Below are 14,696 nucleotides of genomic sequence, written 5' to 3' on the forward strand. Positions count from 1 at the left end.
TAAGCCAGGACTTTCAGTGGTAGGCGCTGAGGGGCAGGCCTGTGAGAGCAAAACCTCTGCTTGTGGGTGAGCCCAGCTGGCTGCCAAGCACCCAGCTCTGAAACTGTCTGTTGGTACAAAACTACTCTGCCAAGGGAGGGGTTTTTTAAATTTCTAGGTGAAGTGGCAGATGTGAAAAGATCTGAGAACACAATCATTCTTAGGTGTAAGTGGTTTTGGGTAGCAGGGTGTGTCAAATACAGGGAAGACCCTGCCTGCTCCCTGATGTTGACAAGCCTCCTGCAGGGGTTCAGTGGGCGACTCATCCTGGATCTGTCTCATTCATCCAAGGCCTCAGAAGCACAGAAAACACACATCAAAAGAAATAGTGGAGAGGGAATTCCCTGGTGATCCAGTGGTTAATACTCAGAACTTCCACCACCGTGACCCGGGTTTAATTCCTGGTTGGGGAACTCATATTTCGCAAGCCCCAGGGCATGGCCGGAAAAAAAAAAAAAAGAAAACATGGAACTATCATAGGCTACAGCAATTCCACTTCTGGGCATTTGCCTCAAACAGTTAAAAGCAGGACCCTGAAGACTTGTCTGTACTCTCATGACCACAGAAGTGTTATTCACAAGAACCACAGGAAGAATCATCCCAAGTGTCCACTGACCAATGAGTAGATAAACCTAATGGGGTGTATTCATCCAAGGGGATGCTATTCAGCCTTCAAAAGCAAGGAAATTCTAACAAATGTGCTATAGCACGAATGAGCCTTGAGGACATCAAGCTAGGTGAAATAAGCCAGTCACAAAAGGACAAATGATGTCTGATTCCACTCACAGGAGGGCCCAGGCACAGGTTGTCAAACTCAGAAACCAAAAGGAGAACAGGGGTTGCCAAGGGCTGCAGGGAGGGGGATAGAAAGCCAGTGTTTCAAGGAGAGGGGCGGTGTTCACTTTGGGATGAGGGTGAGGGATGGTGCTTCTAGAGAGGAATGGTGGTGGATGTTACACAAAATATGAATGTGTTTAATGCCACAGAACCCTACACTAAAAACGGTTAGAACGGTCAATTTTACAGAATGCATATTTTGTTGTTGCTGTTGTTTAGTCACTGAGTCATGTCCAACTCTTTTGCAAACCAAGGGACTGTAGCTTGTCAGACTCCTCTGTCCATGGGATTTCCCAGGCAAGAATACTGGAGTGGGTTGCCATTTCCTTCTCCAGGGGATCTTTCCGACTCAGGGATTAGTTCCCACATGGGCAGGTGGATTCTTCACCTATAAGCCCTGATGTGTATTTATTGTGGTTTAAAGCAAGAGGTAATAAACAGAAAGTCATAGTCAGATATCAGAGCTGGGACAGGAAGCACGTGACTTCTGAGAGAGGAATTCAGTCAAAAACCAGGTGACACTCGTTGAACCAGCAGCAGCCCAGGGAACAATGGCTGCTGGAGGCTGGACCCCGGCCACCCTCTTTCCCCATCACGGCGACACCCGTTAGCTGATACAGGTAAGGTGATGCTCCCTGCTTCCCTCTTGGCAGAGTGGAAAGGGCTTGGGATAGATTGTCAATCAACACTTGAGTTCTTGTTTTTGCCCTTCCCCGGGGCCTCACCCACCCCTTCCAGGCCCCCCATAAGCCCAGGGGCTGATATGCAGCAGAATTTCCTTCGACTGGTCGGTCGTTGCATGAGGAGCTCACGTCAGCCGTCTCTCTGAGTCCAGCAGGGTATTGCTTTGTGGTTGTTTCCTGTTTTTGTCCTTTCTCTTCCTCTCCTGCTCTGTCAACCACATAACTGACTTAGAAGCGTGGGGCTGCCTCCCCACCATTGCCCACGCGGGCCCAAGTCATCTGGACTGAGCTCAGAGCTGGTGCTTAGGGGACAAATATAGTCTCCAGTCTCTTGGGGTCACACCCAAGGTTCCTGATGAATCCCATTCAATGAAGTCCTACCTGGTTAGAAGGGACTTTCTTATCCTGTGGTTCATAGTCTCAAGGAGCCTCTTCTTTCTAGACATGTAGGAATTTCTCTTTCCCCTTTGTATTCTTTTTGTAAAATTTAATATGTGACACATACTGAACACATCTATGTAACATGCATGTGCATTGTACATGAAGATAATATAATGAACAGCCCTGAACCCAACACTCAACCCAAGGATGAACTACCACTAAACTTTCTGTCTACCTACTGTGCTACTCACCTCCCACCCAGACATAAATAACCACCCTCCCAAAGTCTGTTTCTACTGTTCTCTTGATTCTTTTAATTTAGTGCTTTATCACATCCATTTATTTCATTTTATGAAATAGTTATAGAACATATTCTGTGTGCCAGCTACTGTTTCAAATACTTTTAAATATTGTCATTTAATTAGTTTAATCCACACACCATTCCCATAAGGAACGTGCTATGGTTAATCCCATTTTACAGAGGAGAAAACTGAGGCACACAGACATAAAGTGACTTGCTCAGGGTCACACAGATAGTAAGAAGAGGACAGGTCTTCTGGTTCTTAGTGCAAGAGTTTCTCTAGGGCATATATCTAAGGGTGGAATTGGGGGTTATAGGATATAACACTATTCAGCATTAGAAGATAATGCCTTGTTATTTCTCAGAGAACCAAAATACACTCTCACCAGCAATATACGAGTTCCTATTGACCCACAGCCTCTCCAACAATTGGTCTTGACGACTTTCTTAACTTTTGCCAATCTAGTAGATGTAAAGTGGCTCCTCATTGTGGTTTTAATTTCCCTTGCTCTTACTGAGTAAAAGCATCTTTTCATTAGTTGAGAGGTTTTGTTTTCTTTGAAATGTTCATCATATCTTTAATATACTCAAAATTATCAGTTGTTTATTCTAGCAGTGGTGATCTTGAGGTCTTGCTTAGGAAATCTTTCCTTGCCCCAAGGACATAAAAATACTTTCCTATATTTTCTCAAGGGCTTCCCAGTGGTTCAGCAGTAAAGAATTTGCCTGCAATGCAAGAGCCGCTGCGGGAGCTGAGGGTGTGACCCCTGGATCAGAAAAACCTCCTGAAGTAGGAAATGGCAACCCACTCCAGTATCCTTGCCTGGGAAATCCCATGGACAGAGGAACCTGGTGGTCTACAGTCCATGGGGTCACAGAGTTGGACATGACTTAGCAACTAAACATATTTTCTTATAAGTTTTTAAAGTGTTCTTTTACATATGAATCTTTAAATTAGATAGAATTGATTTCTTCATTCCATGTGAGGTAGGGATACATTTCCCATCTCTTTTCTCCGTATAGTTAACTTGATCTAGCATCATTTATTTATATATCCTTCTTTCACCCAGTGATCTACAATGCCAGTTTTGTCATGTGTCAGAGTTTCATGCAAGTCTATTTCTAGGCACTTCATGCTGTTCCATTGGTTAATCTGCCTACATCTATACTAATATCATATTTTATAGTAAGTTTTAATACTAGTATCAAATTCCCTCATTTTATTTTTCTTTAGGAGTGTCTTGGTCCTTTTGTTCTTTCCATAATAAGTTTTAGAACCATCTTTTGTGTACCATGAAACCCTTATTAGGATCCACTGGAATTTCATTAAATCTATGGGAAGAGGATCGTCCTCATTATAATATTGACTCTCTTAGTCATGAACATGAGCTGGTTCTACATTTATTTAAATTGTACTTAATGTTTTTCAACAGTGTTTTATAACTTTCTTACTATAGGTCTTATGTACATTTTGCTATCTTTTTGCTTCTGTATATATATATACATATATATAATTTTTGTCTTTTTGCTAATATACACTGTGTGCTTTTTAAATTACTTTTTTCCCCTGGATGCTCCATGCAGCATGCAGAACTTTTCTGACCAGAGATCAAACCTGTGGTTCCTGCAGTATAAGTGTAGAGTCTTAACCACTGAACCATCAGGAAAGTCCTAAATTACATATTTGCATATTACTGTTATACACAAAAGCAATTTCTTTTTGGATATTGGTCTCACAGCTAACTGTCTTGTGAAAATCTCTTATTTTGAATCATTCATCCAATCGATCATTCATTTGGATTTTCTACCCAGGCAACCATCTTATATGAAAATACTGATGGTTTTAATCTTTTCCTGTGCCTAGGCCTTTAATTTCTTTTTCTTGTCTTACTATATTGTCTAGCACCTGTGGGAAAATGTTACATAGAAGCAGAGATAGTTGTCATCCTTGTCTGGTTCTGGATTTTAAAGGAAATGTCCTAAAATTTCCTCATCAAAGAAAATAATACATATGTAAAATAAATAATAGTACATATAAAAACTTTCTCTGATTTTCCTTTATCACATTAAGGACATTTCCATCTAGCTTGCTCAGAGCTTTTGTCATGAAAGAATGTGAATGTCATCATTTTTTTTCCCTGAATCTATTAAGATGATCATATGTTTTTTCTTCTTAAAACTATAATGTAAGTTTTTAGTCTGGGCTCCTTCAAAAGTAGAGCTTGCAACAAGGGCTACAGCTCAGGTAGATTATTTCAGGTAGATTATTTAATTATTGAAGCCAGAAAGTAGGAAATAAGGAACAGGAAGACTGGGGCAGGGAAGGAGGGAAAGCCAATAGAAGATGCATAACTGATGTTGCAGGTGTCAGCAAAGGAAGTTTAAGTCTGTCGGGACCTCTGATAGGTCTACAGGATGCTGGCCAGAATCGCCTATCCAACAGAACGAGGCTGGAGCTGTGTCTGCCAGTTCTTGGCCTCTTGTTGGTTGAGGGTTTCATGTTAGGGAACTTGACACTCCTAGGCTTCTGGGAAACACTAGTAGGTAGCTAAGTGACTCCTAAAGCATTGAAGAAGACTGAGGAAGAAAAGCAAAGAGAAACACTGTGTAAACTTGAGGTGGGACCCTGGAGCATAAGATGAGTCTAAGGTTGCAGGAAATTATCCACTGTAAATGCAGCTGATTTTAGAGGCGTGCATAAGCAATGTGACATAGAGCACCAAAGTTTACTATTACCACCAATAATAAATGACCTTCATAGCTTTCTCTTCTATTGTTTGACCAACTATTCATAGCTAAGCCTAACTTGGATATGATGTCTAATATTTTTAATACATTGCTAGGTTTGTATTTTTCTTATTTTTCATTTATATTCATGAGTGAATATAAAATATAATATAAATATATAATATAAACAAAATGTGTATAATATAAATATAATATATAAAAGTATACTTATAATATAAATTAAAATTGAATATAAGATATAATATAAAATTATAATTTTATAACTTAATTTTAATTTTTCTGTTTCATCCTAATTTGTCTCATTTTGGTGTTAAGGTTACACTGGCCTCAAAGAAAGAGAGCATGTTCCTGCTATTTCCATTCTCAGAAAGAGCTTTTGTAAAATTAGAATTATCCCTACTTAAACTTCTGTAACACTGTCTAGATTTGATGTTTTCTATGTGGGAAGATTTCAAATTATGGATGTAATTTTTTAATAGTTGTAGAACTATTCAGGCTTTTTATTTCTTCTTCAATCAAGTTAGGTAAGTTCTACTTTTTCTAAGATTTGGTCTACTTGGTTTCATATTTCTTGGCATAAATGATTTTTTTTTTGCATAAATGATTTATATCTTTTAATTTTTAACTTTATTGAAGTGTAATTGATTTACAACATTGTATTAATTAAATGTTCAATTATGATAAAATACACATAACATAAATTTCACCCCTGTACCATTTTTATTTATTTTTTGTTGTTGTTTTTCCTGTACCATTTTTAAATGTACATATGGTTGTCTTACATTCACAATGTTTCATAATGGATCTTGAAACTTTTTTAACTTGTGAAACTGAAACTCTGTACCCATTAAACAAACAGCTCACCATTCCCCCCCTGCCCCCAGGCCCTGGCATCCACTGTTCTACTTTCTGTTTCTATGAATCTGTATAGTCTTCTTTGTGAACTACTAGATATATTATTTAAAATTTTTAGGTTGGCCTATAATGTACAATATTATGTAAGCTTCGGATGTTCTACACAGTGGTTTGGTATTTGCATACATTTTGAAATTATCACCACAATGAGTCTAGTATCCACTTCTCTCCATACAGAGTTATCAAAATATTATTTGACCATATTCCCTATGCTGTGTTACACCCCTGTGGCTTACTTTATAGTTGGCGCTTTGTACCTCTTGATCCCATTCGCCTATTTTGGACCCTCTCAGCCCCTTAGTCTCCAGCAATCACCCATTCATTGTCTGTATTTAGGAGCCTGGTTCTGGTTTTGTTTGTTTTGTTTTTCAGATTCCACATACAAGTGAGATCATATGTGGTAATTGTCCTTGTCTGATTCACATGCACTTAGGTCCATCTGTGTTGTTGAAAAGGGCAAGATTTCATTCTTTATGGCTGAATAATATTCCGTTGTGTAGATATACAACCACATCTTGATCCATGCATCCATTGATGAACACTTAATTTGCTTCCACATGTTGGCTATTGGAAATGGTGCCACAGTGAACATTTATGTGTATATATGTCTTCGAATTAGTGCTCTTGGTTTCTTCAGAAGAATACCCAGAAGTAAAATTGCTGGATCGTATGGCAGTTCTATTTTTAATGTTTTGAGGCACCTCCACACTTTTTTCCACAGCAGTTGCACCAATTTACAACCCCACCAAGAGTACAAGAGGGTTCCCTCTTCTCCACAACCTTGCCAATGCTTTTTATTTGTTCTCTTTTTGATGATAACCATTCTGACAGTGGTGGGTGATAACTCAATGTGGTTTTGATTTGCATTTCCCTGATGATTAATGATGTTGATCATCTTTTCACATTTGCTTCCTTATTCATAATAGAGAGATGTTGTATTAAAATTTCTTGCTATGATCATGATTTTATCTCTCTGTTGTTCCTTCAAACTAAGTGCTTACAAGTTTAGAACTGTTATAATTTCCAGATGAACTGATCCTTTAATCTAGGTACTCACTCTGTCCCTAATAAATATTTTTGTCTTAAAATTCCTTTTTGCTTGATACGAACAGAACTTTCCTGGTTTTATTTTGGTTAGCTTTTGCCTGGTGTATCTTTTACCATTCTTTGACTTTCAACCATTCCACACACTTATTCATTAGATGTGCCTCATAAAAAATGTAGATCTAAGTTTTGTGTTTAAATATTTTAAAAATGTAATCTGAGATGAGAATTTAGGAATGATTGAGCAAATGACTCCCTATAAACCCTGTTAAAAACTGAGTTTAAAAGACTGCATTTTCTTTCTTTTTGGCCATGCAATGCGCATATGGAATGTTAATTCCTAGGGGATAAAAGACTAGGGATCCAAGGCTCACCCTCTGTGTGGAAGCAAGAGTCTTAACAACTGGACACCAGGGAAACCCTAACAGGAAAATCCTAAAAGCCTGCATGTTCAACAACAATCCATAGTTGACAAGAATCCTAACCAAGAAGATTGTCGTTCAAGGTGGCGTGTCTGAGCTATTTTTCTGTTGTTGTTGTTCAGTCTCTAAGTCGTGTTGACTCTTTTCAAACCCATGGACTATAACACACCAGGCTCCTCTGTCCTCCACTATCTCCATTTTTTAAAAAAAAGCAGTTTTAGGCTTACAGCAAAACTTAGGGGAAGTGGAGACTTCCCACATACCTCCTGTCCCCACACATGTACAGTCTCTCCTATTATCTACATCCCCCACCAGAGTGGTCCATTTCCTATGATTGACTCACCTGCACTGACATGTCATTATCACCCAAAGACCATCGTTGACGTTACGGTTCAGTCTTGGTGTGTACATTCTCTGGGTTTGGACAAGTGTGTACCGACACCTGTGCACCACTGTAGTGGGAAACAGTAGATTCTCTGTCCTAAAATCCTCTCTGCTCTTTCAGTCCATTTCTCCCTCCCTTTAATCCCTGGCAGCCACCAATTCTCCAACAGCCACTCCTCATTCCTAAGTTCTCACCTCAGTCCCATCACCTAATATCTTTGTGATTTAGGCAAGTTATTAATTCACCTGAGCCCTGAAATTCCTCAGATGCACAGTCAAAATTGGAAGATTTGCTGTGATAATGAGACAATGTATTAAAACCGTAACTTAGTCCCTAACACAGAATAGGCATCAGTGAAATGCTGGTTTCCTTCTCCTTCCTCCTTGTCTTAGTAACGTGAAGTCACATTCAGCTTAGAGACAGGAAAGTGCCTGGGGGCCGTGTGCATCACCAGAAATCTTAGGGGAGGGGCAGAGGAAGGAGGAGAATGTCGAGCTATTGCCTCCCAAACCCTCTTTCCAGCTTGGAAAGTCCCTCCTTTCTTGACCCCAATAATGAGTCTTGTGGGATTCAGGGCTCTCCAGATTTGGGGCTTGTAGCGGTGACTATCCTGTGTGTACACACATGTTGCACACACATGAGCCCCGGGTGCTCGCCCACCCCTGATGGAAGCGTGCCAGGAGGACTAGGCTATGTCCCATCTATCAGCTGCTTCCTGGCTTCCTCTGCCCAGTTTCTCATAGACCTGTTGCCCTCGGAGCTGGCCTTCCATGTGGCCTCCCCAAGACCACTCAGATAATGAGAGGAAATACGGTCATCAGCTTACAGAAGGCTGGGAGCTCCGGACTGCAGCTGCAGGTCACCCCTTCCTGACCAGTGCCCTTCACGTCTCTCCAGGCAGTCCTCGGCTATTCCCTGCAAACCTGTGGACGCCACTCGAGATGTCCCCTTTTGGTGGCTGGGGATGGCTTGGGACTGCTCATAGCCTTTCTCGCCCTGATCTGAGGCCCAGGTGAGCCTGGAGATCCTGACTGGGTGTGTGCCAGCCAGAGGGTAGGTCACCTGTACCCCTGGTATCGGGCAGAGAAGGGGGTCCTGGTCCTGAAGTCTCTGAGGCTTTGAGCAGAGCAGCCACCCACCACGGGTGTGGGCTGCTCTGTGAGCGTGGTTTCCCCATGACCCCGTGACCCTGGGGCAGCAGGTTGGGGTCCTGGTCTTCACACACTGGGTTGAACAGGCCCCATAACTTCAGGGTGTGTGGATGTGGCAGGTCGTGGAGACTGATGGGGAGATGAAGGGAGGCTGAGGCTCAAGGGAAGGTGAGGGCACATCCCAGCTGATCTTCAGAGGTGGCCCAGTGGACAGCAGAGGTCAGTGGAGGGCATTGTCTTCTGCTGACCATCAAAGTGAAAACGAAGCCCCTTCCGGGGAGTCCAGGGGACAGTGAAGGAGAATGCCTCCATGTGCTCAGTATTCTGTTTTGGAAAACCTGCCAGGTGCTTTCATGGCAACCATGCAGGAAAGGGATTACTAATCCATTTGACAGACGGAAAAACTGAGGCTCAGAAAGAGAAGGCACTTTGCCCAAGGCCACAGGGCTAGCAAACTTAGATTCAAATGCAGCTCTCTCTCGCTCCCTGCAGAGCCTCCCTCGAGCCCCAGCTGAGGGTTAGGTGGGGCATGCGGGTGTGGCGGGAGCACAGGCCACAGCACAGGCCCAGCTGGCCGAGATCAGTTCAGATTCTTGGCCTTCTTCCTCACTGGGCCCGACCATCCTGGTCTCCTCTCTGCCCAGGGTCTTAGCGCCGATGGTTCTCTGCCCTCAGCAGATACCTGCCAGCCAAGCTCCCCCCATCTCCTTCATCCTTTGTTCAAATGTCACCATTTCCATCAAATCTGTCCAGAGCACAGTATTAATGTGGCAGACCCGCCCCACTCCCTATTTCCTTTCCCAGGCACATCACGCCAGCTGACAGGCTGGCTACTCCCCTTGTTTGTTACTCTGAGTCCCTCGCGGCAGTGCAAGCTCCACAAGGGCAAGCTTTGAACTTCTTCCATCTCTGATGCTCCCCAGGGCCTAGAACAGTGCCTGCCATGCAGCTGGTGTTCTACAAGGATTTGCAGAAGAGAGGGAAGGAGTGAGGGAGGAGCCGAACTCATGGACACGGGGCCTGAGAGGACACGATCAACCTCCATTTCAGGGAGGCTTTAGCAGAGGAGAGGTCATTTGGGCTGGGGGGCGAGTTCAAATACAATCTCCATGGGGATAGGAGATGTGCATGAGGAAGACTCACCTGGAGGGGACCAGCTGGGAGAGCAGTCAGGGGCAGGGAGGCAACTAAGGCGCATCCCCCTTGGTCTAGACCAGAGGCAGTAATGTCTGAACAAGGAGAGAGGAGCAGAGGGCACCCCTTGATCAGACTGCCCATCGTGGGCAGCCCCATCGGGCAGGGCAGCGGGGGTGTCTGCTGCCCAATGTTTTCTGTCCTTCCAGGGTCTGGTGAGAAGGCGTTCGAGGGGCCAGAGCGACTGATGGTGGGGTCTGGAGAGTTTCAGTTCATTAACTGTACTGCCAGTTGTACGGACCCCAAGAGACTTGTTCTGGAGACGGCCCTAAACAAGACTCTCCTGGAGAGCCAGGCTCAGTGGAAGCTGTTCAAGGTCTACAACATCTCCAAGGATGAGGAGCTCCTGTGCAGTTCCACCTGCGGCGGCAAGCAGGAGACGAAAGTTTTCCACATCACCGTGTTCTGTGAGTGTCGCCCACGGGGCCCTGCTCGCTGAGGCCGGAGCCTGTGTCTGCAAACCCACCCAGAGCTGCTCTGTCACTTCTCCTGGGCACTCCCCTGTGGCCCCCACCTCCCTGGGCTCCTGGATCCAGGCCACAGGATCAGAAGCTGCTCACACCCTTCCCTGGACTCCTTGAACCCTGCCAGCAACCAGGATTTTGAGATTTGCTCAGAAGCAAACAATCCAAGCAAGGTTTAGACAGATCTAAAAGTCATTTCCCACAGTCTCCTCCCAGCTGGGGAGCACCCCATCACCAGAATACCCCGCATCCTGTGACAAGCAGCAGGGACCCCATCAGGAGGGCTGGCACACTCTCCACTAACCCATTCACCTCCTGGAGAGAAGGTCCTGGTCCTATCTCCCCCTGAGGGCCCTTTGCAAATGTGTGACCATCACACACACACACACACACACCTGCCCACAGGCCACAGAGACCATGGAGAGACTGTGGTTCTCTCGGAAGCTCGGCACCCAGGGTATCGCTCAGGACTGTCATCAGTGATCAAATGAGTAGAAACATGTCCTAAATCTACCATATTATCCTGGGGTAATGGGGGCTAGGTATTCTAGTTCAAAAATGATCCCAGAGAGATGTCTTGGTGGTCCAGTGGCTAAGACTCAGCACTCCCAATGCAGGGGACCCAGGTTTGATCCCTGGTCAGGGAACTAGATCCCACATACCCTATCTAACACCTAGAACAACCAAAGAAATAAATCTTTAAAAAAAAAAACAGGGACTCAGGGAACCATGGAGTTTAATAGCTAAGGGATAGAGATAGTTTTAAACCTGATCCTGAAATCCAAGGCAGGTTGACTCTTGCCCCCGCCTCTGAAGAATCTCACAATTCACGGTCCCATTCCAGTGAGTACTCCCTTCTAAGTCTCTCTCAACAAAACTATCCAACTGTTTAATTTTTGAAGTTTCTGTTGAATTTATGGAGAGGAAAGAGACACAGCCCAAACTTTTTTATCTTTCTTGTTGACTGAACAGACTCTAAACTTTTTTTTGTAGACACCAGGGCACCTCCTTTCTTGTCCATTCCAGAAGTCATCATGTCCCTAAAACTACCACCCAGTACATCCTTCACCCTGAATTGTTTCCTCCTTCCATCCCCAGCCCACTTCCTGAGAACACAGTGGTCACAGGGGATGGTCTGGGCTGGGTGGGGCCTGCCGGAGATGCACACCCATCCTGACCAGACCTCCGTTCCGCTTTCCTGCAGACCCTCCAAAGCAAGTGCTGCTGACGCTGTCGCCCACCTCAGTGGCCGTAGGGACGCTGTTCACCATCGAGTGCAGGGTCCCCGTTGTGGCCCCCCTCGAAGGTCTCACTGTCACCCTGCTCCGTGGTACTGACATCTTGTGCAATCAGACCTTTGTGGGGACAGCACTTTCCCCCCAAGATGCCGTGGTCACCCATAACAGCACAGCTCACAGGGAAGACAGCCTCTATAACTCCTCGTGCGAGGCCCAGATGGACATGCGCTCTTGGAGCGGTGGCCTCGTCCACAGGGTCTCAGATCCCCAGAGGCTTGAAGTCAAAGGTGAGGGGGAGCCCACAGATCAGGAGTGGGCGCATTCACTTTCAGCCCCTCAGGGGAAGAAAACGCCTTTGCCCCACTCTCTGCCTGCTCAGGGGAGGCACTCGGGGAAATGACACTTGATCCCTGGGGTTCCCTGGAGCTCTTGGCGAGTTCCTAGCTTGGACCCTGACTAGTTGCTTGGTAATGAGTGAGCTGGGTGACCTTAACCAAGTCAGGCTCCTCTCTCTGGCCTTGACCACTCTCTGCAATGATAAATATGACCTGACTGATCCCTAAGGTCCCCTGGAGCCCTGCTCTTCTGTGACCCTATATGGCCAAGATTCTCTTTGTCTTCAGAGAGTCTGGCTGAAGCTCCCTCATCTCTCCCCAGGAAGGGGCTTGGACTGGACCACGCCACGGTCCAGGCCATGAGGTCTGGCAGCCCGTGGCAAGGGGACCATCTGAGTCCATCTGCCCTCATGGTCTCACAGAGGCCGGCTGGAGGCCTGGAACCTGGTCCTCTTTTCTGCTTTTGCCACTCATCCCTGCAATGCAGAGTGACAGCAGGATGCCCGGGGGTGGGTGGATGGGTGATGGGTGGACAGATACTCCCCCTTGAGCCTGGAAATTAGGATCAGAAGACTTCTGTGACCTCTATCCCTTCCTTCCCCAGAGCCCGAGCCCAACAAACAGATGCTGATCATCATCGTGATCGTGAGAGTGCTGCTGCTCCTGTTTGTGACATTCGTCCTCCTGTGCTTTGTCTTCACCCAGAGGTGGCGTCATCACTGGTCCCATCCCTTCATGGAAAATAGATGGGGAAAACAATGGAAACAGTGACTGACTTTATTTTGGGGGGCTCCAAAATCACTGCAGATGGTGATTGCAGCCATGGTATTAAAAGACACTTGCTCCTTGGAAGAAAAATTATGAGCAACCTAGACAGCATATTAAAAAGCAGAGACATTACCTTGCCAACAAAGGTCTGTCTAGTCAAAACTATCGTTTTTCCACTAGTCATGTATGGATGTGAGAGTTGGACTATAAAGAAAGCTGAGTGCCGAAGAATTGATGCTTTTGAACAGTGATGTTGGAGAAGACTCCTGAGGGTCCCTTGGACTGCAAGGAGATCCAACCAGTCCATCTTAAAGGAGATCAGTCCTGAATATTCATTGGAAGGACTGATGCTTAAGCTGAAACTCCAATACTTTGGCTACCTGATGTGAAGAACTGAGTTATCTGAAAAAACCCTGATGCTGAGAAAGACTGAAGGCGGGAGGAGAAGGGGATGACAGAGGATGAGATGATTGGATGGCATCACCTACTCAATAGACATGAGTTCAAGTGAACTCCGGGAGTTGGTGAGGGACAGGGAGGTCTGGCGTGCTGCAGTCATAAGGTTGCAAAGAGTTGGACATGATTGAGTGATTGAACTGAACTGAACTGAGAGGTGGCACCGGCAGTGGACGCGTCACAACTGAGTGCACACCGCTAAGAAGAGGCTGAGACAGAGCCACCGGGCAGCGCCGGTATGAGCGGCGTGGCCACTGGCATGGCGGCCACTGGAACTCACTGAGGCTCCTTAGGGTGCGGTCCAGGCCTGGCTGGGGGACCAAGGCAAACAGCCTGAATACAAACACCTGGACTTAACCCTGTGCCTTCGTGTCTCCTGCTGGGAATGGCCACCAGGCCTGGCTGGACTTCTGTCTCCAAATGTCTCCTCTGCCCCCTCCTACCTCTCCTTCAGAGGCCTTCTGGAGCCCCAGCAAACCCAGGCCCTGGAGTGCCCCCAGGCCGACCCGCCCGGGCACCAGGCACCCAGCCTCATGGGACCCTGAGTGACTCCTTCCTCCTGACGGAGGGTGGGGAGACCCGCCTGGCCCAGAGGGGCAGAGAGACACTCTGTTCCCACGTGGCCCTCCAGGACATGGCTCTGACTTCTCTCTTCTGCCAACAGAGCCAGCATCCAGGGGTGAGTGTTGGGGCCCAATGGCTTGGCTCCAGGAACCTCCCTGCCAGGCCTCCCCCACCACTCTGGGCCTTCGGAGAGCCATGGAAACCAAGCAGTCCTCGCCTCTTACCCCCAGTTTTGTTATTGGGCTAAATGGAGACCCCGCAGTCCTGGTCATCCAGAGAGAGGGTAAGGGGAGGAGGTCGAGGGAGGGCTCCGTCTCCCAGGCCTCTGCCAGTAGGGGCAGCGATCAATGGGACAAGGTTGGCCTTTCATGTGGCTTCTGGGGCCTGGACAGGGCTTTAAGGGGCTCTCACCCGGATCAGAGATCAGGTTGGTTCAAGGTCTCCGTGTGGTGGAGATGGGACTCATTCACCCCGGGGAGAGGGCCTGGTTGGGGATGGGAAGGTAAGAAGGGTTGCCAGGTGTAGAAAGGGGTTGGCAGGCATGAGAGGGACACAGGGCCTCCAGGGCTGTTTCCAGCTTGGCGATGAAGCTGGCCTGGGCCCCAGGGCTAATGTCTGTTCTCATATCACGAGGCTCTTGGCATTGTAGTGGTCTGGGGGAAGAAGCATCCTCATCGTGACTGCCCCCTGCCTCAGTGGACCCCAAGGAAGAGTTAAGGGGACAGAGCTCTTGTCTGTGGTGATGACATAAGACCACCCCCCACCACCCCA

The 14,696-nt window shown here is 46.3% G+C and overlaps 1 protein-coding gene across 2 annotated transcripts; it reads left to right on the top strand.

Moving 5' to 3' along the window:
- Positions 1-1,387: 1,387 nt before the first annotated feature.
- On the top strand, positions 1,388-12,957 carry LOC122439578 (intercellular adhesion molecule 2-like). 2 transcript variants are annotated; one of them, XM_043464765.1, is made up of 4 exons: positions 1,388-1,496; positions 10,250-10,507; positions 11,769-12,089; positions 12,742-12,955. In XM_043464765.1, exons 2-4 carry the CDS (start codon positions 10,288-10,290, stop codon positions 12,906-12,908), a joined length of 708 nt encoding a protein of 235 aa, XP_043320700.1. In that variant the 5' UTR covers positions 1,388-1,496; positions 10,250-10,287; the 3' UTR covers positions 12,909-12,955. The 2 variants fall into 2 exon arrangements, with proteins under 2 accessions (XP_043320700.1, XP_043320691.1); XM_043464756.1 differs by lacking the exon at positions 1,388-1,496 and having other exon boundaries at positions 10,015-10,507; positions 12,742-12,957.
- The last annotated feature ends 1,739 nt before the right edge of the window (positions 12,958-14,696 follow it).

The sequence above is a fragment of the Cervus canadensis genome, chromosome 1 (assembly GCF_019320065.1).
Source record: "Cervus canadensis isolate Bull #8, Minnesota chromosome 1, ASM1932006v1, whole genome shotgun sequence".
NCBI lineage: Eukaryota > Metazoa > Chordata > Mammalia > Artiodactyla > Cervidae > Cervus > Cervus canadensis.